The following is a 15,919-nucleotide window of genomic DNA, read 5'->3' on the forward strand; positions in this document are numbered from 1 at the left end:
AATTCCACATCACAGCAGTCGAGTGAATGGGTAAGGGAAAGAAACCCAAACAAACGGTAGATATTTACATCTAAAATTCACACCACTTATTTGTTGGTTCTGGAAACATGCTATCACAATATATACAATGAAGTACCTTTAGGACACTTGTACAAATTACTTTTTTCCTTTTAAATTTGATTTCCATTATAGATAAGATAGCTGTTTTAATTTTGTTTCAAACATGAATACACAAAAGAGAAGTGGTTAGAGGTTTTTGCCTTTTTTAAATAAGCACAGAATGCCAGAGGTTAAAAACACATTTACAGGGCAGAATACCAGTCAGACATCACAATCTATACATTTTTTGCTCAATTTCCTGTACAAATACACAGCATTCAAATAGGGATATTTACAGAGAAGCATGATCAGAGGAAATTTTAAATATCACATAATTTGTTTCCCAAAGGCTCTTGCTCTCTCCAGCCTCCCCAGTTTTGGCTGATTCTCCCATAGAAGGGATATGCAATATCCCTTATCTTAAAAAGGGGGTAAGTAAGCTAAAAGGGAACAGGAAAAGACAGAAAAAAATCTTAGTCTTTCACACAGTAATAAAACCAACTGAACCACTGAAAAAAAAATAGGATTTGGAGAAATTATTTCAATTGCTTTTCTTCTACTACTATAGTTCCTTTTAAATTTTGTTTCAGATGGGGCCAGCAGGTACACTGACAATGGAGAGATTTGTAGCAGAATTTCACCAATTTTCCCAGGAATGCACATGCTACGTTGTTATGCAAAGAAAACCCAATGAAGGCAAGTACATCTTAAGTTTGAATTAAGAGTTAAATACAGAATGACAAGGTCCTGTTCAAAACATCCTGTTGCTGTGGTTTATACAAGGAATCTTCAGATCCTCCTGGGCAAATGTAACAACTGCTGTTGTTTCCACCTACTGGAGGACTGAGCTGGATGTTGGGAGTTCTGTTATGTTATAGGATACCCCACCCTAAGAGAAATATTAGTTCCAAGAAGTATTAGTTTCAACATTCACAAAATCTTAGTAATAGTCTTTCTATCTTCTGCCCCCTTTAAGGCAAGCAATGAAAAGGGAGATAGAATATTTGGTAGATATCAGAACAGTAACAGAAATTCAACTGCAGAGAACCTTAATTTGGTAAATTCAGCAATTTATTTAGTCCTTCTCTGTGTGGACTTACCATAAACTGGGTATTTTTATACATCATGTGGTTGATCTCCAAACCCTTACAAATACATAGTCACATTAGACTCCCAAAATGGACTCTCTGCTGTTGTACCATGTCTCTAATAAGAGCAGGATGATATGTTTTGAGAGACTTATCAGAGCTCCAGTAGGCAGGTTTTCCAGCTGATTGGGACTTAGTCCATGTTAGCTGCATTCTTGTTTTTGGAGTTTCATTTGCAAAACCTGCTGATTTCTTTGCAATAACGAAGCTCAGTAAGTTAGTACACTTACCAATTTTAATCTTTCTGCCAAAAAATAGGGGGCATGAGAGATGGCATCATATACCTAGTTCTCTTAAAAGCTTCACTTGAAGAAGCTCAGTCAGATTGGAGAATAGCATATGGGAAAATATTTCACTCATTTCTGAGGAATTACCTTGACTTACCTTTACCAAAAACATAATTTTGAGTTTTCATACATGTGTACTGTACCAGAGGTTCATAGTGATTCATTAACATTTAAGACTGTTCCTAGTATTGGAAAACTCTCCTTCCTGCTAGAAATGAAATGTCCACCAGAGGCCAGGTTTTATTAATGTCTTAATTGTGAAGGATATAATGATTACAAGCAGCCTGTGTTAATATAGCAAAATAGAGGAAGCAAGAGAGACTTTGTTCCAGCCAAATAGGCCATTTAAGAAACAAATCTGTAACTTAGTAGTTTTGCATGGGCTAGAGCTTGAGAAAAAAAAAAGCAAAATCCTCTTAAAATCCCCTTCATAGAACCGCTGAGTCCAGACTTGGTACAGACAGACCATCTTTAGGAGAGCTCAGAAGCAATGTACTCTGCCCAGTCACTGCATTTAGAGGTAGTGCTAAAGGTGACCTGTAAAAGATTTACAATATCCTTTTTTGCTTCTTTATGCTGTTTGTAGCATGAGAAACTGAGTGGCTAGGGCAAGAACTGAATACAAAAGTTGAGTGCTGTTCCTGTCTCTGACATGAATTTATATGGTAGAGGTAAGTCTCTTAGTTGAATGTGCTTCAGATTTTTCTGTGGTAAGAAAGAGGTTGGGTCCTTCGCCATCCTCTGGAGTGTGCTTTGCTCTGTAATCTGCAGATGTAAGGGCTGTGAGGAAGGCTAAAATGTGTGTGGGCATGGTAAGGAACATTGCTAGTTTATCCAAAAACATTAAACATTTGATATTGTATACTGAAAACTGAAAAGAACAGTAAGAAATTGTTTATTCCTAAGAAGAGATCTTTGCTCTATTACCCACAGAATTTTTTCCTGGTTTGTCATGTACTGAACTAAACAAATACTGATTAAAAGGCTTGTTTTGTGTTCATAGGCTTGTACTGTCTTCACCTCTACATACTTCTGTTTCATGGGGTTTGTTGGTTCATTGGTTTTTTTTTTTTTAAACATTCTTAAAACCTTTCTGGAGCAGTTTATTTAAAAAAAAAAAATGGGGCAGGGGGAGGGTAATGGTGGTGGAGAAGGCTGTATTGCTGCTTGGGGAGAAAAGAAATCAACCTTCCAGAAGAGAGAAGAAGCTCTTAAAACTTCTTTATACATTCTAAAGAAGCAAAAGAGGAAACAAACATTTCTTCTTTACAGGTTGCCTTTAAGATCCCTGACTCTAGGGTGTACACTGTGTACTGAGCATTTCTTGAATCTTAATGTTTTCTGTCTACTGTGAGAAATGGAGATTCTTTCTGCACACCAGCTGCAGTGAGGTTTTGGGAGGGACTGAGGACAGTGTGTTAACAGGGAATGAATCTCAGCTCCTGAGTGATGGAAATTGGTGAGAATTATGATGTTCAGCCCTGAGGCAAGGATTGTTGGATATGATGCGTTTAAGCCACCTTTTCTTTACTGGCTGGGTAATCAACCAGCTGTAGCATGAAAAACTCAATTTGGTTATTTATTTTTTTTTAAACTGGAATAGAAATGCTGGTGTCAACAGCCTGCCCAAAGCTGGGCATGGGAAAGGCCTACAATTAGGTTGCAGCTCCAATGGCTACTAACCTCCTCTCATCCTGTAGCACAGATGAATAGCATATGATTCCAATGAGAAAGTAGCCAGTGAAAGCAAAATTTAAGAAATCAAACAGTACATAAAAAACAAAGGAGGCAGAGTTTGTTGGAAATGATATCTTCGAAATCAGTGCATCAGCACTGGTTAGATTGCCTCAGCACCTATGAACCAATGCAGGGAGATCACTGCACAGATATGTACAATCCTGCTCTCAAAAGAGCCAATATCTTCTTAGAATTGCCATCTTTCCACTGCCCGCAGCTCATGCACCTTCCGGCCTGACAGTTCATAGAATCCCTGATTTCAGCAGTGAGCTTTCACTTCTGTACAGCAAAGAAACATGTCCCTAGTGCAACTGCTTCTACTCGTGTGCGTCTCAGAACTGGGAGGAAAGCAGTATCAAAATCAGCTTGCCACATCCCCCCCTCTTTCCCCCTCCAATTAAATTTGTATTTTTCAGCCTCTGCAAGTCTCTGTGGCTTGTGTGCCATCTGATGTGGTTAAGAAACTGCAGAAGGAACAAACTGTCCACTGCACAGAAAGTTAAAAATCATAACGGAAAGGTGTAAAAATAAATTTAAAAGGAAAGCAGCAACCTCCCATGATGGCCCAATTGCTTTTGTGGGCTCCAGACATAAACTTGCGGCAGTAGAAAATCAGTTTGCTGTTCTCCGAGTCCTTATCTCTCTCCTTTGCAGTCAGACCTGGACTGATGACACAGGCTGCTTACAGGAGCTGTCCCTACTGCTCACTGATGCCATGCTCCCATGCTACCCTGGCCTGCTCTTCCTTTCCACCACTCACTGGTTGGGACACTTTACGATGCAGTGGGCGGTGTTTTTCATCATCTTCGATTATCATTCCCTCCTCATTCTCCATGTTTGGCAGCCGGGAGTGATAAGGTTTGGGGGGTAGAGCAGGAGGGTCCATGGTGTCCTGAGGAATGACTCCAGATGGAGCAGAGTGGCTTCGGCATGGCTGGGATTTGAGCGACTCGAGGACATCAGGCTCAGAGAGACTGTACCTGACAGGGAGGTAGGGTGTCTCTAGGTCTTCATCAGTGTTCCAGGCCTGGCTGGGGACAGAATCCATGGTGTCTGTGCGAGGAGGTGGTTCAGAAGAATGTCCAAAATTACTCTCACTCAAGGAGGAGACGCCACTGCTGGCACTGCCGGATAAAGTGGAATTGCTTCCATCTAGACCAGACTGCGGACTGGTGGGTGATGCAGGGATAGGATGAAGAGGGGACTGTTCAAAGAAAAACAAAACCAGGTTAAAATTGACAAACGAGGCAACATTCTTGCTTGTGTGTTGTTCCACATTTAAGCTTTTGACAGTGATGTTAAAAATGGTGCAGTTCCATTTGGGTTCATAATGTCAGTGGTTATTAGTTTATATGTGCACCTCTCTGACTTGTACGGAAGTACCTCTTGTGGGCAGACAAGTGCACTTAGCAGCTCCAGAGGTGTTAAAAAAACAGGAGTTGAGGGAACGATCAGGGTGCCTGAAATCACAGCATGTGCTGCAAATACATAAAGTGGAAGGGCCTACAACACGTGGAAGTTATTTCTATAGCATTAAACTCTGGAATTGGGGACGAGCTTTTAGTGGGTTTTCTCATGAATAAGTTATTAGGATGTAAAAAACTGTGTTTTTTGTATTTAAAGGCTGCTTGGTGGGAGTGGAGGAGAGGGTTCCTTCAGGTGTCTGTTATTTTCCTTCTATTACCTCTCTGCTCTCTTGCCACTTTTTTACCTTGCGCAATGTTCGTGCAGGCAGTGCTGGAGGAGCATCACTGAGCTGGTGATGGAAGGCATCAAAGTGCAGTGAGTAGTGTCCTGGAATGAGACAAGGATCAGAAATGCATACTTGTGCTGCCTCACTCCAGTGAGAGAGCTGGGATTTTAGACTCTGTAATGGCAGGTAACAGCTCCAAATGCTGGTAACTCCACTCCAACCTAGGACTTCCTTTCTGATACATGTTGTGGAATGTATCTGTCACATCTCAAAATGCTAACAAGTTAAGTGAAGTGGTAGATTTCCACCCACCCCAGTTATCAAGGATCTCATGGCAAGGCAACAGGCTCATAAACAATGAACATTTGAAGTTTCATTTAATAGCTTTGTAACCTTAAATTACTGCTAAAGATGGTCATTGGCAAGAAGGCAGACAATGCTTCAACACTCACACTGAATTCTAGCCCTAGAATACATGCAAGTCTGTGTTTCTGTAAGGACTGTAAAAAAATTTGAAGATTTTAGAAAAAAAATAGGAAAACAATTTTGAAAACATTGTCCAGTGCTAACCTAGAAGACCAGGAAAGACTTTGAGGTTTTTTTCAGATTTCTTTATATATCAGGGTGGAAATAGTGAAGGTCAGGTTTCAGGTGGTCTACATTTCTCTGTGCACAACTGCAGGCATTACGCAGCAGGCCTGCTGGGCATGTCCTTACCATGGGGCAGGCTTCGGGGAGGTACTGGTGGGGCCAAGATGCTCCCAACGTGGGCAGACAGGAATGGCAGGGCCTCTCTGGTTCCGCTGTCTAGGCTCCAGCTACTGGGTGCTGCTGGCACAGCTGAAGGATTGAAACAGATTTATCTTGGGTAACACAACTGGGAGTTTGTGGGATTAGGACTGGCTTTCTGATGTGATCTTCAGCAGTAAAGAGACAGACTCCAGGGGCTGGATGAATGGCAGGATTGAAGGCGTGCAAAGACATTGTCCAGTCTACAGTGTGTTAAGTTTGTTGCTTTGTTAAGGAAGCAAGAGTTAGGTGGTCGTGGTGTTAGTCTGCCCATCTCCCTGCCATGGCCCCCTTGCCTCATTTCTAGCAAATCTGAAGAGCAGTAGATCTGTGCTAGGTCTTTTTTTTCTGGGTTGTGGATTTCTTTTTGTTTGGCAGACCAGCAAGTAAAAATGAAACCTCATTGATGGAACAGCAGCTAGATTGCCAGTTGTGAGCTCTTCTGCTTGGTGACAAACGAGCAGAAGGAAATGTGTGTCAGAACCCCTGTGTAACACAGGAAGGTTTGTTTCTGCACTACACTGGCTAAGTGAAGACTGAATACAGGATGTAGGGGAAATTACACTTCCATCTGTTACAAAGGAAATCACAGGCCTGAAATCCAAGCTAGAGTTCATAAAATTTTTGATAACAAAAAAATATTTAAAACAGCAGTTCAGACTTGTATTATAAAACCACCAGAAGAGATCAAGTCTATTCATCAGGAAGGCTAGAGAGAGCATGATCTTTGTGACTGTGGCTTTTCATAGAAATAAAAGCTGCTTCTTTCTAACATGAACATTTTTCAAGATCTCAAGAAATCCGACAACCTGAAGCATTAGTAAAATGCACCTTGTTATCTTCCAAACACTGCAAGACTTGATTAATTTTGAGAAGATAGACATGCAATAAGTGTATGTTTATTCAAAAAGAAATAAGTCACATTAGCAAAGAAAAGAGAAAAGGAAAGCAAGGTAATTCAGTGAGCTGAGATAAAACCAGCTTCTTCCATCTTCAGTTTTGAAAAATGGAAGCCTGGAGAAATATACATGGAGTTTGACATCTGAAGAGGATTTTTCCTTAATTAAAATGCCTGCAGCCATTTTTGGTGCATTTCTTCTCTAAAATGATTTTGAAAGGTGTCTTTTTTGTTTTATTTTCTCCTTAGTTCATGAGCTAGCATGAACATAGGCTCCCCAAGACCTAAAATTCCCTAAAGTAAAGAAGATCACCAAGCAAAAGCCTTGTAAGACAGAACAAAACCAAAAGTGTAAAGGTAAATGCTGTTTTTAAAGACACACCCTCAAACTGAGAAAGATTTGAAGAACCTTGACAGAGAACAAGTTCAACCCAAGTGATACATCTCAGTGCAGGTAAGGTGGCTTCAGATGAAATTCCTCAGCACCTCTGCTCATGCTGTACACATACCCCAGAGCTCTCATTTGCACTACAGCAGCTGGTGTCACAAGGCTAACATAGGGACAAGATGCAGAACTGACACCAGTCTCACCTGCAATATATCAGTGTCAAGTGAAAAGGAGAGAATAAAACTTCATTTGCTTGGCCTGTAAAATGATTATTGTTTGGGCTTTTTAAATCCTAATCTTTTTTAAAAGTGCAGTAGAAGAATGTGAAGAAGAGAATATGGTATCCCAGTGCATAATCCACTTATGGTTTCTCAATGTTCACTCATTCAAGGCCTTTTAAGTACTCAGGAGTGCTGGAAATCATCCTGAGGTCAGATGATTTTGAAGAGTGGCTCCTCCCTGTTTAACTCAAGTGTTCTGTCAGAAAGACTTTGGGGAGGAACCTAGCCAGGGATCTCTTTGTCCTAGTCCATCTTTCTTTCCAGAGCAGCATTCAGTGGCTTGGTGGACAAGTTTAATTAGCAAGGAAGCTGCTTTTGAACAATTCTGCTCTGGGTGACTGTCACCCTTTTGTCAATGAGAATTACTGAGTGGAGCTTCTGACTGCAGTAGTTCCGAGGTAACTTCATGGGGTGTGACCTTTAACAAGACCCAAGGCGGACGGCTTCCTGACTTACGAACAGTGATGCAGGCTGTAAGACACCTGTCACTGCATTTATGCTACCAACCTGGCAGAAGAGCTAGGGTCCCTGTCACACCACACCACACCCTAAAAACCATTCCTGAACATCATCTCTGTCTTTCATGGCTCCTTTGGGCTTCTTGCTTCTGTCTTTGATCCCTTCTCTTTGTGCTGTATACTACACTCTTGGATAATATCACCCACAAATACAAAATCAAATGTTTTTCCTAGACAAGTAATATTTATCTACTGTCCTTTTCCAGGCTTTTCTCTTGTGCTTTATAAAAATAGCACCACCTCTGTGATACTTTCATTTCAAATTAACACAGCTAAGATGGATCTCTTAACTCACCCTCAAGTCTTAACTCTGCTGTCATCATTATTGTCATCAAGTCATCATTCTGCCATTATTCAGATCTGTACATTGGCTTTTGGTTTCAAGATGGACTGTAAGATTGTCACGTTGTTGGAGTAGGAGATTCTGATTTATTAGGAATGCTAAAATAAAATTGGGAGGTGTTTTTTTTCCCCAAAAGATAAAATTTAGCTCAGGCACATCTACTGAAACAATAATACTGACAGAAGTCTAATGGAGTATACTATGTAGGTCAGACTGAAGAATTGCACTGGTCTTTCCTGGCCTTAAAAGTCTTCAAAGATACCATTCTTTCCTATTCTTAAACATGATTGTTTCTTGCTTAGGCAGCCTCCTTATCTCAGTTTTTGACTCATTCATTTTGTCCATTCCTCCTTTTTCAGAATGCTGCCTTTCAGATAATTTTTTGAGCCCATTGCTTTGTCCATGGCACCCCTTTCACAACCCCTTTCCTTTCTGTTAACATCAAACAAACTCCTCTTCTTTCATGGTTTTTTTTTTCTGCAAGGGCTCTGCCTATTTCCTTCAAACCATTGTGTTGAAAAAAAGCATACATTACTAATCCTAAACTTAAAGAAAAAGAGAGGGATTACAGGAAGTGTTAATGATTTGAACAATAAATGCATACGTAAAAACACAGTACATCTCATCGTCATGCACTCTTCTTTCCATTACTCCTCATTTGTTGCTTTAGAAGTTTTGCTTGATAAAGGCTGCAGGATTTGTTTCACAAACAAAATGCTCAACTCAGAAAGCTTTCTGAAATAACGAGGTTTGTGCAACTCTACCCTTCAGTGAATGATCTGAAGTGACTATAGGTTGGCAGAGGGCCCAGTTAATTAAACTGTTAATTAAACAAATGTGAGAGAGTGCATTCTGCCAGGAAATGTAGAAACCCATTTGTTACTTGCAGTAGCATGACCAGAGTAATAGTATTTTAGAAAGCATGCATGCTAACCAGGAAAAGAGGTACCTTTCTCAGCCACAGACAGGTTGGGGTCACTGCAAGGTTTGCATGGTCCAATCATTTGCTGCATCAAAGCACGCTGGAAATTTGGAGGCTAAGGGAGAAGAAAAGTTAACACAGAAAAGTTAAAAAAATTAGTTACGGAACAGCTGGTGCGGAACCCTGGAGCTTTCTATTTGCTTTTTTTTAAGCAAAGGAAGTTTTTTTACTAAATGGGAATGTAAGGCTGGGTCTAGTGCTGACTACCAAAGTGGGTGGCTCTAGGGGGGGGTCAAATAGATGTGAAGTTCTGTGTGGCCTCTGAAAATAATCCTACGTAAGTTGTTGTGCTTTCCAAAAATAGAAAGGGAAGCTTTCCAGTGATAAAAGATAGTAAAGCTAAAGTCACAGTTTCAGGTTGTTGAACTGGCATGAAATAAATGAGATCCTGCTACCTGTCCATTCTCCATGATAGCTGCAGGATACATGGCACTGCTGGGTCGGTCCCGATGGGCTGGCAGCAGCATCATCATCTCCCGAGAGTGGCGGTACTTATCTGGTAGAGAGGGAGAGCCTGTAAACAAGTGAGAGCAATCACGTACACATGACAAACAACAGCCATGTCTCTGCATGCCCAGTTATCTACTCCTCCTTTGCCATTTGTTCAGACGGATGCTCTGACAGGACTCAAGAAAACACAGTGACAAGCCCACTAAGCAGCTAACTGTGGGTGTGGTGCACAGCACGAGGATGAAATAAGAACTGGCATGTTATATACCATTAGATTACAATCATATACACCAGGTAAGGTGTATGAGATAGATGTGTCCCTAGTTGTATGTTACGAAGTGTTTCCTCTTAAAACAAAGGAAAAGTGGGCATCTCTGTGGAATCAGCTGCAGCTGTGGGGCACAGCGCCTAATGTCCCACTGCCCAATGAAGTATTGTAGAGCAATAGAAATGCCTAAAATTGTGCATTTTAGGACTGAATGTGGAAGAAAGGGATAAAATCTTGAGATGATGGATGATCCATTTAAAGCAGGAAGCTACTTCATTTGTAATCCCTGGTAGAGATGGTCTGAGGTGTTGCCATTGAGTTGGTGACACCTTAGTTAGCTTCTTTGTTGTGAAAATAAAAAAAACACCCAATAATAAATGGAATTCTCTATAATTGTGGGTGGCACTTTGCTTTTAATACCCTAGATAATGTATGATTACAACTGAGTGCGTTGGTATCCTGAGACATTTTACAACAACAGGACTTTTAGCAATGCTTAGGCTTGTATAGCAGGACTTAACTATTAGTTATCTGCATAGTTGTCATTTAAGATACTGGGGTTATTCATGTAAACAGCTTCCTGGCGCATGGAATTATTTGGGACTTGAGTCCTTCAAGATGAGTGCCATGTAACAATACGCCTTCTGATATCCAACAGCTGACAGTAGGTTTGGGTTTGCTCGAAGAACGATTCCCATTACTGACTTCCTAAAGTCTGATACTACTGACACATGCATCCCTTTGGGATGCACAATATTAGGCAGGAATTGATGTTCTGAAGCTGCTGGAGTGAGCTTTAATTTGCACTGATTATTTCATTGCGTCACAAACACGCACTTAACAGATGGCAGCACACAGCGCATTACAGAGCCATGCTGGCTTTTGGGGAATACATGCCCCCTTTTGCAAACTTTCCACAACCACACACATTACCTGTACAGCACTCCCAACATATGAGCAAAGGCATTGGTGCTAGTTAATGCAGCTTTTACCCCAGCAAAAGCAAACATGCAGTTTTTGGGACTGATATTCAGCACACAGTGGAAGGAACAATGTGTCCAGCAGAATGCAGGGTAAGGTCCTACAATTGCAACATTTCCATCAGGGGTGGCAGATCCCCGATTAATCTACAGCCCCACCCCAGCATGAACAGCTGCAGAGTATCTGCATTCTAGTTCCGAACTCATTTTCTCCCCAGACATAAAACAGAAACATAATTAGACAACATTATTTGCTCTTAGATACAACATCAGCTTGGAAAACAGTGTTAATACTTTATGCTGAGTCTCTTTTACTCACACATCACAGGTAGTCCTGTTTCTGCCATGACAAATGTAAGGATGCTGAACTTTTAGCTGTGCCCAGAACTACATCACAGCACAACCTACACTCTGAACTTCTCACTTTTATTCATCTTGTCATCCTTGTTCTTTCATAACCAAGATGTAAACAATCTCTATGTGCCATCAGTTTATATGGTATTAAAACTTTCACAGACCTTGCATTGCATGACCTGAAAAATCCCACATGTGCTAAATATGGTGGCAGAGTTTAGTTTACAAAACAGCTCTGCTGTTTGGTATCCTAAATTTGCAAGTAATATAGCTATAAAGTTTGTAACAGATTATGCCAAATATCCAGTCTGCAAACAGAATAAGTACTGATACCTCTGAATTGTAGGCCACAAGAGGAGTGGCTATTACCGAAGCTTTTATTAGTAATCAGGCCTGCTTCTTTGGACAGATGGAGAGCACAATCACCATGGCTCCTTTCAGGGACTGGCAAAATTTAAAAAACAAAGTCAAAGTTTTTAAAACCTTCAATGGGTGGCCAGTGGCCACATAAAATGCTGCAGCATGTGTCAGGGCTTATTGCTTTTAGCTTGTAGTTTGGCATACTTAATGTGTACAAGAAAGGAGAACCTACACTGAAGCCAGAGGTGGTTTTTAATTATGAAAATACTGACATGTATCAAGTACTAGTTTCAGGGAATTAAACTGAAAACTAATGTAGTTATATTCCAGACTCATTTAATCTTTTCTCCTGAATCATCATTTGCTTAACTGTTACAAAACACAGTTTGCTCCTGAACCAGATCATAACTTACTTTTCATTAAGAAGGAAGTTTTTACTGTAAGTATATGGGTTCTTGCAAAGTGCTGAATAAGACCCTGGGACTCATTTTCTATACCTTAAAAAGGGGGCTGTGCTGAGGAAGCAGTAGGGATGTCTTAAGAGATGAGTGAGTCATGAAGTGTCAAGTGAGAGTTGCTTTTAGAGTGCATCAGATGAGTCCCAAACGTATTTTATATAAAATTACTATAGAAAGCCACTCCTAGCTCTTTCCAGGTCTTTCTGCATTACAATTTCTGTTTAACAAGCATCAGCTTGCAGTATGTTTTAACTCCAGCAAGGTTAGAGCAGTGCTTCATGAGTCACCTCAAATGAAGCCAAAATTAACTCTCAGTTTCTTATATATCCTCCACACAGATATTACTTTGTTTTGATAGAGAAGCAGCTACACAAGGGTCAAGCCAGCTGGAAACAAAGACAGATACTTGTACTAGCAATGTAATTTTGTTGTTAGCAACAGAATTAGAAAATTCTATTTAAGAATTTTTCTCTAACTTGTGTATAACTACCCTAAGGTTCGCTGCTTTAATCTGCTGTTTAGTGGTACAATCAAGTCATTGATCTGCTGTCTTGATGAGTGTCCTATAAGCAAAATATTCAATTAATGGCTGTATTACTTTTTTTGTACAAGCCAAATAATTTTCTTGTGCTGCTGTTTTAAACATTAATGAAATCATAGGGTTTTTCGAAGTGGAGAATAACAAAAAAAGATTTCAATTCCTGCTGGATTCTTAATACAAAAGGCCATGACTTCATTTGGTAAACTAGAGGAATTAATTAGAGGAATCTAAATTATAATGGTACCCATCTTCTCAGCACAGTGCTAGTAGCTGAGCTCCAGAAAGGACTCTGCAGTAAAACAAGGTGGAATAAGTATCTGGGTAATGTTACAGGGTGTTTTTTCGTTCACATTTATGTTTGAATCAATGAGAAGAGCATTAAAATAGCTGACTAAAACCTAGAAATCCAAGTTAACATGCTCGGGATAAAGCCACAAGTGACAAAGATTTTAAGCTGATAATTTAGGTGGCCTGTACGAACTGAATCGTTGGCCTTTATATACTTCCTATCTGAGAAGTGTTTAACTGCAGCATTGTGACTGGTGTAGCTTTGTTGGCAGTCTCAGCAGAAAGGCCAAGGATTGGATGGGTCATGGTGACTGAACTATCCTCTCACCTCTAGAGGTGGTCCCTCCAGGACAGAGATGAGGCACATTGGTGGGGGCAGCGTGGGGAAGCTTGCACGGCTGCCGCCCATGCTGTATCTGTTCTGTGGGTAAATAGAGGGCTTCAGCCTCCAGTGTTGTCAATCCAGCACCTTTCACCAGCACTAAATTAAAAAGAATATAAATAAATACCAAAAAAAGAAAAACGGATAGAGGTGCATTGGCAGAGCTGCACATGTAATGTTTGTGAAGTACCTTGCTCCAGCCAGTTATACTGGTCTCTCATTTTCACAAGCATCAAATTCACCCAATTAAAAAACAAAAGAAAAGGGAAAATCACCAAGGAGAAAAACAAAGTTGTATTACCACAGTAGAACTTAAGTGTACGGGCTTTTTCTCATCAAAAACAACTCCATTCCAAACAGTAGTGTCATACTAACCAGAATAGCAATTGCACAGTGTGAAACAGAAAGCATCTGGAACTGGAAGTGAAATCCCACGTTTCTGGGCAATGTCTGAATGTTGTGCTCACAGAATCATCTGGGTTGGAAAAGACCTCTGAGATCATCAAGTCGAACCCTTAATCCACTAACCTAACTTAAAAGTGAATAAACTATTCAGTATTCATAAGAAATGCTGTATCATAGGCTACCAAAACATGTTAGTTTTGTTAAAGTTAGTTAGTAAAGAATAGATACAGATACATATATTTTGAAGTATATTATTTCTTATTGTTCCCTCATTTGTGGTAGCTGTCATTGTCTAGTTCTCATCTCTGGGAGGTGCTGTTGGTTCATCCATCAGCCCCATCAACCTCTGTAGCATTCATCACTTTGGTTTCTAAGCAACAGTAAAGAATACAGTAAAGAGGGAAGTTGGTGATGCTGTGAAGTCATCAAGGTCAGAAAGACTGGTCCAGCCTGTCACTGTGAGCACTGGACTTTTTGAGTGGAAAATAGCTTGAAACACTATGAGCACCAAAACTCCTCAGATCCCTAAAAAGACTCAGACCTCCTATGCCAGCTGACACACATCCACGTAAGGACATCTTCCTGACATGACAGTCCTCAGTCCCATCTTCCCTTTATGGTCATGCCAGTTCCATCTGGTTACTTCACTATTTGCCTTCCAGACCTTGGTAATTAGTGAAGTTATTTGTCTTTATTTGAAGATGTCCACTTCTCACCTTCCTACTTCATCTGATTCTTCAATTAAATAACAGCCAGTCAATTAAGATTTTACTGCAAAATTGAGTAAAAAAGCCCCAAGCTGCCCCCAAAGGGTCCCCTCTGTATTCTCTGTCCATAAGGAGACATACAGTTGCCCTGTATGGGAAAAAGGGATAAGATTTAAATATCAGCCTCTGCCTGGCTACATCCTGGATACCTTCTTCTTTAGACACCTGTGAAAAGAGGTGTAGAAATTTGTGAATCTGAATCCAAAATGAGAGGAGGGGAAAAAAACAGAACTTGAATAGAAGTTAACCAGAGTCAGGAGATTGCACAGAGAGCTCCAGAGGCTTGGGAAGAAAATGATTAGCAATATCAACACCAGCTACTGTAACAGCAGAGGTAACGTGAGCACCCCTGGAGTCTCTTTTATCATTTTTCCTTTCTTCAAGAATTTCCCAGCAGGAAAGCCTTTCTTAAACTCCCATACTTAACATGCTTATATTTTTACATTCATCATATACATATGCTTTTTGATACAGACATTTCTACTAAACTGCCCTGAGTTCTTTTTTTGTGCCATAATTTCATTAAATGTGTAACATGATTTTTTTTTTTTTTGCCTTTGTTTTCACAATCTGTCTCTCAAGGACGGTACCAAAGACTATTCTTGTTTTCCTCAAGACTGCCTGCCACAGTTTTTGTGGCATAACAGTGGAAATCATTATGAAATACAACTGCCTGAAATCAGCATGTATTAGAGATACATTCGAAATACTGATAAGAAAAGGTTAAATCAATTTCTGGAGAATAAAAACATTTTTTTAAGAAAACAGTTTTGCGGAGACATTTGCAGCTCCAAAAGAGAAACAAGCAGTGTTATTTTGTTTAGGTGGTCTTTCACCAACAAGTCAACGATGTTGCCAGGTTTAGAGGATGCCTGCAGGTCCAGTTAACCCTTCATTAGGATCCATCCATTCTTACCTCGAGCACTGGAAGGAGCAGAATTAATCATCTGGGATGGTGCCGAGTGAGTAGAGCTCAGGCTTGAGGTGGAAGGGCTAGCCTGGGATGAGGATAAAACAGAGATGTTGGTGACTGAGTCTTGGTACCTGGAGTTGGGGTAGACAAGCTGCAGAGGCAGAGAAATCACCAAGAGAGATCTGAGCAGATCCGTGGATCTGATATTTACCCATCTAAGGTGCTACCTCTAAGAAAGAACTTCAGTGCAGGCCAGTACAGATCTGCACTCAGGACTGTGGGACTCATTCACACTCCCACAAACAAAGAACAATACAAAACTGTTTATATTGAACAGGCCATATAAATAACATGCCAACTAAGGCTACTTTTTGAAAGCAACAGTATGATCTTGGACCTAGGTAGCAGCTTTCATTGTATAAATTTAGAAGAATTTAAATTCTTCCCAAAGTAAGCCTGCTGCATTACTCTGTCATCTTTCTTGAAGATTAGCTTCTACCTATTCAGTTCTTTGAGGAAAATATCACAGGACCGATCCCAGCATGTGCACAGGTAAAGTGTACTACTCCAAAGCATAACCCTCCAGAGCA

The 15,919-nt window shown here is 40.4% G+C and overlaps 1 protein-coding gene across 1 annotated transcript in view; it reads right to left on the reverse strand.

The window, feature by feature from the left end:
* Positions 1 to 3,871: 3,871 nt before the first annotated feature.
* The window catches only part of DOCK3 (dedicator of cytokinesis 3), a 183,891-nt gene continuing 171,843 nt past the window's right edge, over positions 3,872 to 15,919 (reverse strand). Inside the window, exons 51-57 of the mRNA XM_030458632.1 lie at positions 15,333 to 15,480; positions 13,191 to 13,343; positions 9,559 to 9,677; positions 9,131 to 9,218; positions 5,682 to 5,804; positions 4,983 to 5,065; positions 3,872 to 4,475 (exon numbers count right to left, since the gene is read on the reverse strand). Coding sequence (XP_030314492.1) covers positions 3,969 to 4,475; positions 4,983 to 5,065; positions 5,682 to 5,804; positions 9,131 to 9,218; positions 9,559 to 9,677; positions 13,191 to 13,343; positions 15,333 to 15,480 — 1,221 coding nt within the window. The 3' untranslated portion in view covers positions 3,872 to 3,968. The remainder of the gene's footprint in view (positions 4,476 to 4,982; positions 5,066 to 5,681; positions 5,805 to 9,130; positions 9,219 to 9,558; positions 9,678 to 13,190; positions 13,344 to 15,332; positions 15,481 to 15,919) is intronic.

The sequence above is a fragment of the Calypte anna genome, chromosome 12, assembly GCF_003957555.1.
Source record: "Calypte anna isolate BGI_N300 chromosome 12, bCalAnn1_v1.p, whole genome shotgun sequence".
NCBI lineage: Eukaryota > Metazoa > Chordata > Aves > Apodiformes > Trochilidae > Calypte > Calypte anna.